The following is a 9,375-nucleotide window of genomic DNA, read 5'->3' as shown; positions in this document are numbered from 1 at the left end:
TCCCTTAAAGCTTTGTTTCCACTGAGAGGGACATAGGAAAAGGAACCAAGGCAGAGAGAAGTCAGTTGACTTGTGCAAGGCCACATAGTGAATCTGGCAAGATTGAGCTTAGGTCTTGAGTTCCCAACTTGTTACCCTATTTCTGCCCAGGCTGCCTGTGGCCTGCTTTAGGATAGGCTCTGGAGGGGCAGGCAGCCCTTGGTGGAGCCCTAGGTGGTGCAGGTGTGTTGGCTCATTTCCTGCCAGGCCTCTCATACAGCCCATTGGAAGGTACCATCTCAGGTACCTTGCATGCATGGCCATCTGCTGCCTACTTGTTGGAGTGGGGTCTGTACCTATGGCTGATGGTGGGGCTGGGGTGGGAGCTGCCCTCACAGCTGTAGCTGTGACTGCAGGGAGCCCTACCATGACATCCGCTTCAACCTGATGGCGGTGGTGCCCGACCGCAGGATCAAGTATGAGGCCAGGCTGCATGTGCTGAAGGTGAACCGTCAGACAGTACTGGAGGCCCTGCAGCAGGTGGGTACCCTCTTTCCTGTTCCCTGCCTGGCCATCCCCTTCTCACTGGGACATTTGTCTCTGATTCCCAAACCATTCTGTCATGGATCTTGGCTTCAACTAACCACTCCCCTCCTTTGCACCCATCGAAAGGTGGGCCTTGGGGTGAGTAGGGAAAGTAGTTTTTAAAAAGAGGCTTGAGTTTGGCTGTTTTGTTGGTGTGGGCAGAGCCAAGACTCTTAGCTGTCCAAGGTAGAGGCTGGGGCTGCCTTCACTACTCTGAGCCTTGGATTCTGTTTTCAGCTGATCAGGGTAACACAACCAGAGCTGATTCAGACCCACAAATCTCAAGAGTCGCAGCTGCCTGAGGAGTCCAAACCAGCCAGTGGCAAGTCCCCCCTGGTTCTGGAGGCAGGCAGGGTCCCCGCAGCCTCTGAGAGCACCCACACAGGTATTGGGGGTTTTAGGGCCTCTCATGGGCCCCTTCTACACCCCCAGCGTGACCTGGGTGACCCAAGTAGAGCAAGTCTTTTTCTATGGCAACATTTGGGCAGTGGTTCAGAAGCTTCTATGGGAGGTATGAAGGCCAGTGCCTGTAGCCCTCTCCCACTAGAACATGGAGGGAGAGCAGTTTTTCCCTAGAGAAAGGCACCTGTATAGAGCTGCCATTACTACAGGCCCACGGGCCCCTGAGCCTTCTCTGTAATTTATATTCCCTTTCTGGTTTTCTTAGAAGCTTTTTTCTTTCCACCTCTCTCTCTTTTTCCACCTTGTCCTCTGTGTCTCTGTGGGCACATGACTTAGAGTTTACTGACTTCCATTCCACCAGCTGGCTCAGCTATTCTCTGGAAAGCGAGGGGAGGAGTGCTGTGTCACAGGACTGGGGAGATAGTGGTCTGGGGACAGCTTTTCTTGAGGATCTGGCTGAAGGTCCTGTCTGTGCTCCTTCACCACTCAGATGGTGTGGAGGAGGTGGCTAGTTCATGCCCACAAGCCCTGACGCACAGCCCTCCTAGCAAACCCAAGCTGGTGGTGAAGCCTCCAGGAAGCAGCCTCAATGGGGTTCCCCCAAACCCCACTCCCATTGTCCAGCGACTGCCGGCTTTTCTGGATAATCACAACTATGCCAAGTCCCCCATGCAGGTGAGCTGGGAGTGCCCCTGCAGAATTCCATTTAGGATTCTTTGGAGAGGTTGCCATAGGCAGTTTTTCAGATGGTTCCTAGGTGTTCATCATCTACCTGGGCCTGGTTCTTCTGATACTCATGGGGGCTTCGGGAGGCAAAGAGAGCTTCTCTAACTTTAAATCCAGCCTAATGGCTATGGGGCTGAACATTTAGATCACATTCGTTGGGTACAACTCTGTGGGTAGAGTTCTGCTGGCAAAATGTTTCAGGGCACTCTTTGTCTCAGCAGCCCTGCATAGGCTGTTAGTGTGGGTGGGCAGCAGCTTCCCTAGGAGCCAAGGGTGGGCTCTGGAGCACCTGGAGGGGTTCAGTGGACTCAACTTGGAGAGCCATGTTGGTTTTCTCTCCGGCTATGAGTGCTGTACCAAGCCTGGGCTGACTGATCCCTGCTTATGGCTGCCCTGGGTCTCTGCCCCAGGAGGAGGAAGACCTGGCAGCAGGTGTGGGCCGCAGCCGAGTTCCAGTCCGCCCACCCCAGCAGTACTCAGACGATGAGGACGACTATGAGGATGATGAGGAGGATGACGTGCAGAACACTAACTCTGCCATCAGGTCAGCCTCAGCTCTGTAAGGCTGGAAGTGCTGAGTGTTGCATACCCTATCTTGAATATTCCAGCCCATGTCTTAGAATGCCCCTCAGCAGATAGACAGTGCTGAGCACCTGGTGAGTGTAGGGCCCTGGGGGAAGCTGGCATGAAGGGGCTAACTTCAGGTCCCAAGACATTTTTGGAGTGCTGGGGGGTATGGCTGAGCATATTTAACCAAACATCAAGACATGTCCTGTTGGGAGGTGGACTTTTGGCTAGGCCTTAAAGAATTGGATGAGGCAGGGATGGAGGAGATGAGGCAGGGGTAGCTTTGCTGGAAGATATGATATTGGCAAAAAGCCAGCAACTGGAGGTGTCCTTTGGGGACACCTGGCTTCAACTGTCTGAGGTTAGGGTGCCAGGCTTGATGTGGCTGGGTCAGGCTACTGGACTGATTGTGAGGAGCTATAGGGTCAGTCCCTGGATGCCAGGATGTATTCAGACAATTCTGGGCATTGCTGGGTATGTGGTCACCTGGCCCATTTCCTTGGCTTACCTCTCCCTGGGCCCCACAGGTATAAGCGAAAGGGGCCAGGGAAGACAGGGCCATTGAGTGGCTCTGGGGATGGACAGCTGTCGGTACTGCAGCCCAATACTATCAACGTCTTGGCTGAGAAACTCAAAGAGTCCCAGAAAGACCTCTCGATTCCCCTGTCCATCAAGACCAGCAGCGGGGCTGGGAGTCCAGCTGTTGCAGTGCCCACACACTCGCAGCCCTCGCCCACCCCCAGCAATGAGAGCACAGACACAGCCTCCGAGATTGGCAGCGCTTTCAACTCACCACTGCGCTCACCTATCCGCTCAGCCAACCCAACGCGGCCCTCCAGCCCTGTCACCTCCCACATCTCCAAGGTGCTCTTTGGAGAGGATGACAGCCTGCTACGTGTTGACTGTATACGCTACAATCGTGCTGTACGTGACCTGGGTCCTATCATCAGCACAGGCCTGCTACACCTGGCTGAGGATGGTGTGTTGAGTCCCCTGGCACTGATAGGTGGGTCTTGGGCTGGCCCACTGGCCATTTGGTGTACCAAAGAAGGAGGAGGGAGGTGGCCAAGTGACCAGTGTCCTGCACTCTGATGAGTCTTTTCATGCCTTTTTTCCCCAGAGAGTGGGAAGGGTTCTTCACCCTCCATCAGACCGAGCCAAGGCAGCCATGTGTCTGGCAGCCCAGAGGAGAAGGAGGTGGTGGAAGCTGTAGATGGCAGAGAGAAGGCTGGGCTGGTCAGGCCTGGTGAGCCCTTGAGTGGGGAGAAGTACTCACCCAAGGTGAGCCCGTGTGGTTTTCTCTTCTAATCCTGGCAGAAGGAAGGACCTGGGGCACTGCTGCCCAGGGCTGAGTTCTTGATTGGAAGTTTGGTGTCAAGGTTAGTGGCTGAAGCTAGGCACCAGAAAGGCTGTCTGTGTTGCGTAGTGGCAGGGGTCTCAGCCAGCTACAGGCAATCTGGCTGCTTTCCTTGCCTCTTGCTGCTTGGTAGTGTGGCTTTGTTGCTGACCAGCCCCTACTTATGGGTGCAATGCTGGGTTTTGGCAGGAGCTCCTGGCACTGCTGAAGTGTGTGGAGGCTGAGATTGCAAACTATGAGGCCTGCCTCAAGGAAGAGGTAGAGAAGAGGAAGAAGTTCAAGGTGGGTCATCTTTCCCGCTGGCTGGTCCTCTGCCCCTATCTTCCAAGAAATGCAACCTCCCAAGGTCAGCTGGTGGCCGCTCTGAGGAAATGGGCTACAGTACCTTCATCCTTTTCTCCTACAGATTGACGACCAGAGAAGAACCCACAACTATGATGAGTTCATCTGCACCTTCATCTCCATGCTGGCTCAGGAAGGTGAGGGGACTCACTATTGCATCTTACCTGGCATGACTTGCTGTGGGCCATGCCCCTCAGGTCCCCCCTCTGTCAGGCCTCTACTGAGGTTTGAGCAGACTATGGGGCTCAGGAAAGGTTGTGAGAACCTTAGCTCTGGGCCTGTTGAACAGGTGGCTGCTGATCATCCAGCCACCTGCTCAAGGGCCTCTACCTTTCCACAGGCATGCTGGCTAACCTGGTGGAACAGAACATTTCAGTGAGGCGGCGGCAAGGGGTCAGTATTGGCCGGCTCCACAAGCAGCGGAAGCCTGACCGGCGGAAACGCTCGCGCCCCTACAAGGCCAAGCGCCAATGAGGACTGCTGGCCCTGACTCTATAGCCCGCTCTTGCCGTGTGGCCCTCACCAGGGCTTCCCTGCCCTACTACCCCCTTCCCAGTATTACTGAATAGGTCCAGCCAGAGAGCCCAGACCCTGGGAATGGGAGCCAGGCCGAGATTTCCTGCGTTGTGCCTCTGGGCCTGGTAGGGCAGGTCAGCCCCATAGTGCTCAGGAAGCAGCAGCTGGAGCTGGGGCACAGTGAGATGCTGCAGCTTCCTCCACAGCTGGCTGTGGAGCTGCAGGACTTGGCCTTTCTGCCTGGGCAGCAGAATATATATTTTGCCTACAGAGATGTCTATTTTTCTGGGCTCTGGCCCATCTTGCCACCACTGTGTTGACATAGCCAGTTTCCTGACTTTGTCTTCTAATAGCTGTCATCTTGGTGGGGCCTGGGTGGGCATTGGCCTGCTATGCTGGCCCCAGCTGCTGGTTGTTTCTAGTTTTGAGGAAGTCAGGTCTGCTTTTCGTTCCTCCAGGGAGACCTCCAAACTCAGGGACCCAGCTGCTGGGCTGAGTTGGGAGTAGAGTGTCCCAGTGGGGGTGGAGTGAGCAGCCTCTGGGGTCCCATGGCCTGAGAAAGAGGAGTGTTTAAGCTGTTTGGTGGCTTCTAACTCCCTCATTCCAGTTGGGCTTGTCAAGTCTGCTCTCTGTGGCAAGGCTCTGGGCCTTCAGTGTTGTGGCCCTGATAATGGGTCTGCCTTGAGCTTCTGGACTCTGTCCCTGGAGCCTGGCTCAGAGGAGCCTCTGCCCAGCCCCTCAGTATTACTATATCTCCCTCTTAGGGGTAGCAGAGACAGGGATGCTTGCAGGAAACTGGCACCACTCAGCTTTTCCTGCCATGCCAGCTTCCATAGCCTCTGCAAGGCATTTAGGGTCAGGAACAGGACCAAGACAACCAGTTGGAGCCCCCATGTTCCCAGAGGGCCTGATGCCAAAGGGTAACGGGCCAAGCACTGCCTCTGGAGCTTGGGCCCTAAACAGTCCTTTGGCCTCTGCCAGATGGCTTTGAAGGTAATCCAAGCAGGCCCCTTATCTGTACATAGTGGTGGGGGGGAGGGAAGGCAGAGAAGCGGGGTGGGAGACAGCTGACAGGCATGGCAGTTGCCTCTCTGTGCTGAACACAGCCCGACCCCTTGAGCCCCTGTAAATATTGGATCAATGAATGAATAAAACTAAAAAATGAACCTTTGTCTTGTTACTGGCCTGAGGTTTGAAGTCTAGGCTGATAGGGGTGAGGACCCTAACCACACCTGTGACCAGAGAGGTGAGAAATATGCATTCTTGGGCATCCAGACTTCTGGGGCAGAGATTCTTAGGACTCTAAGCTTAGCATTTAGGACCTGAGGTAAGGAGGGCCTTCAGGTGGGCTATGGAAACTGAAGAATTGTGTGCAAGGTGTATTTTGGGAGGAGAGGGCCATACCATGGCTTTTACCAGATCTGATAGATTTGCAACCTGGGAGATGGTGGGGCTCTGGGTGATGAGGCCGGGCTTCCTCTAGTGCTCTCCCTGGAGGGGCTCTCACACCTCGTAGGGATCACCTTTCTCCTTGTTGCACTTGGACAGGTCCAGCATGTCAAAGCTGCCACCTCTGACTCTTCCCCCTGTTAGCCACATTCTTTTGAGGCTGCTGCAGCCCCTTATGTTCACTTTCCCTGGCAGTGAGTTCTGCAGAAGGGGTCTGATGTAAGCAGGTAAGGCTCAACTGGACTGCTTAGAAAACTCAACTTTAATGGCCCCCACCCTTCGGTCCAAATCTAGTAGTCCAGGGCACAGATGAGGGCCACACCACGCTTTATCCAGTGTCGCTGGGGCTGGTTGGAGGGGATCTCCACAGCAATGACGTAGTTGGTGGAGTGGCCAGTGGTTGATAGTGTTCCTAGAGCAGGTAACAAGTGGTGAGGGTTAAGTTGTTTGCCAAAACTGGAGCGGGGACAGGGTAAAGGAAATGGATTTGGTAGACTGAGTTGGGGACAAGGAGGGGTCCCTGACCCAAGAGGAAACCTGCCTGGTGAATGAGTCTGGCCAATGTTCAGGCCTGCCCAAGGTTAATGCACTGACTGAGGATAGGTGGCAGTGGGAGAGTTGATGGCACTGCTCATTTCCTCTTGGACCTAGCATAGGCCTATCCCCTTTCTCTAGGCCTCAGTTACCCACGTTGAACCTCCATTGTCAGGCTGGGTTCCCAGGACCCAAGGTGGGTCTGCTGAGGAAGGCAAGAAGATGGTGAGCTCAGGGGTTACTTTTATGGATTGAGCTGCCACCAGGCTCTGCCTTTGCCCCTTTGGTCTCACCACTGCTTACTGACCCCTGTCAGCGATCTTGTTCCGCTAACCTGAGTCACACTAACTGGCCTGGGCTGGCCCAGTCCTGGGCCCCCACCTATTGTATAGGTTCCCTGCCCTGGGTCCTGTACCAGCACGGGTCAGTGTCTTGTAGATGGGACACAGATAGAAGGCCTGGTTCTGGATCTTGCGGTTGGGCATCGGCAGGAGCCAGATAACGGCCATCTCCGTGTATAGCTCCTTGGGCCGAGACTCAGCCAGCTGGAAGGCCGTGGGGTCCCAGCGGGCACCTTCCAGGAACAATCCATGGATGTAGCACCCCTCTTCGGGCCTTTGCTTGAGCTCTGACACTGACTGGCTCATCACCTGTGGTGGGCACACAGACACGCCCACACATATCAACACCCAGAATCTGGATTAGGATTTGGGTCTAGAAGTACAGACTCCCTCCTGAGAGTTCTGCCTGCCTGCCTATCACTCACTTTCCATTTTAGCTGGTAGCCTGCAGTCTGTATCCTGCCCCCAGGAATTTCTCTAGGGCTCATGGTCTCTTCTGGCCTGGCTCTCCTTGCCCACCCACAACCCCCACTCAGGGATCTCCCGAATCTGTCAGCCATCTGTGGCCTCAGGTTCCTCCTATCTGGGCCGTACCTCAGCCTGTCACCTGACCTGGCCATAGCTGTGTCCAGACCTTAAAATCAAAGGAGATGGTGTCGATGGAGATGACAGACTTGCGTGCAAAGTTCTGCAGCGTGCCTGTCAGGAAAGCCTGGGGGAAGAAGAAGCCACTGATCCAGAAGACGGCTGGGATGCCCCCTTGGATCCAGGTCTGTAGGAAGTCTAGGCGCTGCAGCAGATCCATGACCCATGAGGACAGTGGCTTGAGCGATGGGTAGGCCTTGGCATTCCAGAGCTTAGGCACAGTGTTGTTGTATAAGCTAGTAGCCATCAACTCCAGCTGCGAGGACATCACCACCAGCCCCTTGAGCGCCTTGAGCAGGTCTCGCAGTGTCTGTGTGATCACCTGCAGCAGCCGGTTGTACCTATGGGCCAGTAGCAAGGAGGCAGGCAGTGGGCCAGGGCCATGTGGCAGTATCTATACTCTCCAGTTGTAGGCCATAGACAAAACAAAACAAAACAAAACAAAAAAAACAATGGCCAAACATAGAGGCTAAGAGAGAGAGAGCATAGAACTGCTTGGACATACTGGTATCAATCCCCGCTCTGGCCCTTAGCAAGTGTGTGACCCTAGACTGTTCATGTAACCGTTTTGGGCCTTGGTTTGCTCATCTGTAAAATGGGAACAATAAGAATGTGGCTGAGTTAGAGGATAGATTTATAGCATTTGTCATGGCACCTGGCCCATAGTAGCTCTTGCTGTCATTTCTCTACAGCCCTTTGGTCCACTGACTCAGGGCTGGTGGTGGTGGGGGGATTACCGAATGACCTCCTGTACCAGCACCGTGTTCATTGACTCCTCATACAGCACCGGATACTTGGTTATCACCAACTGCAAGTTGATGGGCTCAGGCACCTGGAGCAGAATGTTCTGGGCCACATCCTGTACTATCTGTAAGGGCAAAGGGATACTGGGGGTCAGGGCTGCCCCCACCCCCTCCAACCCTTGTAGGATTTCACATGAACAGAGTTCCTTCCCACAAGGGAGCAGGCAGGATGGTGGGTGGGAGATTGGCCCTGCCCAACTTTTGGGCCCCTTTCCCGTGCTGCCACCTACCTCCTCCCGGCCCTGGCCGCCCACAGAGGACGATTTTGGTTGCAGCCGTATGATGGCACCGAGCAGGGCGTAAGTCTCATTCTGGGCGAAGGTGATGTTGGCATTATCATGCAGGCCAAAGATCTCCGGCATGTCGTTGAGTGGGAGGCTCTTGATGTAGGAGAGGTAGCCCTGAAGAGTAGGAGGGCGCAACTGAAGCCCCTGCCTGCGGGCAGCCCTCCAATTGAGCACATCCCCCACTCATCACTCTGGTTGTAACCTGTTGTTCTTGGAACTCCTCTGAGATGTTCTGTGAGTGGCCTCTGCCTCCCTCCTAGCCCCCTTGTCACTGCCATCCAACTCCCTGCTACTTCATTTGGCTGCTCAAACCTGTCACACTCCCACCTTTACACTGATGACTCACACTCTGGAGGAATGCCTGACCTATCCCCTGACTGCTCCCCACACATCTTAGCTGAAGAAGCGTTTCCTCAGGGAGTCCTCTGTGACTGTGTGGGCTGGGTCAGGTTGCCCCTGCCTTACTGAGTAATTGCACTCAGGCAGTAGTGGCTGCCTTTGTGGGATGGATTAACCAATGAGAAGGAGCTACTGGAGGGCAGGGGCCAGGTCTTCTCTCACCCAGCACTCAGGTGTTCACAGCACCCCAGAACCCAGAGTGTGCTTACATTCAAGTCATAGGTGGGTTGAATCTGGTGGTAGACGCCTGAGGTACTATAGCTGTACTCAGGTAAGAGGACATCGGGGTTGTAGAAGTCCTCCAGAATGTTCATGACACAGCGGCGATCCCAGTCGTCAGTGACACGGCCCCCATAGTTGATCTCCCCTGCTGTGTACTTGAGGACCTATGGGGTGGGTGGGTGAGGGCCCACACAAGCGCCCAGTCTCCTGCCCCCAGGTTG

The 9,375-nt window shown here is 54.8% G+C and overlaps 2 protein-coding genes across 7 annotated transcripts in view; one reads left to right on the top strand and one right to left on the bottom strand.

Moving 5' to 3' along the window:
- Positions 1-5,640, top strand: part of BAP1 (BRCA1 associated protein 1) — a 9,179-nt gene extending 3,539 nt beyond the window's left edge. For 2 of the 6 annotated variants that reach the window (XM_011372562.2, XM_011372560.2), the window contains 9 exons: positions 396-519; positions 802-949; positions 1,457-1,641; positions 2,103-2,236; positions 2,787-3,265; positions 3,380-3,540; positions 3,806-3,898; positions 4,023-4,095; positions 4,299-5,640. In XM_011372562.2, coding sequence (XP_011370864.1) covers positions 396-519; positions 802-949; positions 1,457-1,641; positions 2,103-2,236; positions 2,787-3,265; positions 3,380-3,540; positions 3,806-3,898; positions 4,023-4,095; positions 4,299-4,432 — 1,531 coding nt within the window. In that variant the 3' untranslated portion in view covers positions 4,433-5,640. The remainder of the gene's footprint in view (positions 1-395; positions 520-801; positions 950-1,456; positions 1,642-2,102; positions 2,237-2,786; positions 3,266-3,379; positions 3,541-3,805; positions 3,899-4,022; positions 4,096-4,298) is intronic. The other 4 variants (XM_011372561.2, XM_011372563.2, XM_023538036.1 and 1 more) reach the window with 3 other exon arrangements.
- A 526-nt stretch (positions 5,641-6,166) lies between these two features.
- Positions 6,167-9,375, bottom strand: part of DNAH1 (dynein axonemal heavy chain 1) — a 72,254-nt gene continuing 69,045 nt past the window's right edge. The window contains exons 72-77 of the mRNA XM_023538030.1: positions 9,142-9,318; positions 8,477-8,647; positions 8,181-8,311; positions 7,433-7,784; positions 6,873-7,107; positions 6,167-6,335 (exon numbers count right to left, since the gene is read on the bottom strand). Of these exons, the coding sequence (XP_023393798.1) occupies positions 6,214-6,335; positions 6,873-7,107; positions 7,433-7,784; positions 8,181-8,311; positions 8,477-8,647; positions 9,142-9,318 (1,188 nt within the window). The 3' untranslated portion in view covers positions 6,167-6,213. The remainder of the gene's footprint in view (positions 6,336-6,872; positions 7,108-7,432; positions 7,785-8,180; positions 8,312-8,476; positions 8,648-9,141; positions 9,319-9,375) is intronic.

This window comes from Pteropus vampyrus, unplaced genomic scaffold (assembly GCF_000151845.1).
Source record: "Pteropus vampyrus isolate Shadow unplaced genomic scaffold, Pvam_2.0 Scaffold210, whole genome shotgun sequence".
NCBI lineage: Eukaryota > Metazoa > Chordata > Mammalia > Chiroptera > Pteropodidae > Pteropus > Pteropus vampyrus.
Note: the sequence above shows the minus strand (reverse complement) of the source record. Positions and strands in the feature narration are given on the sequence as shown.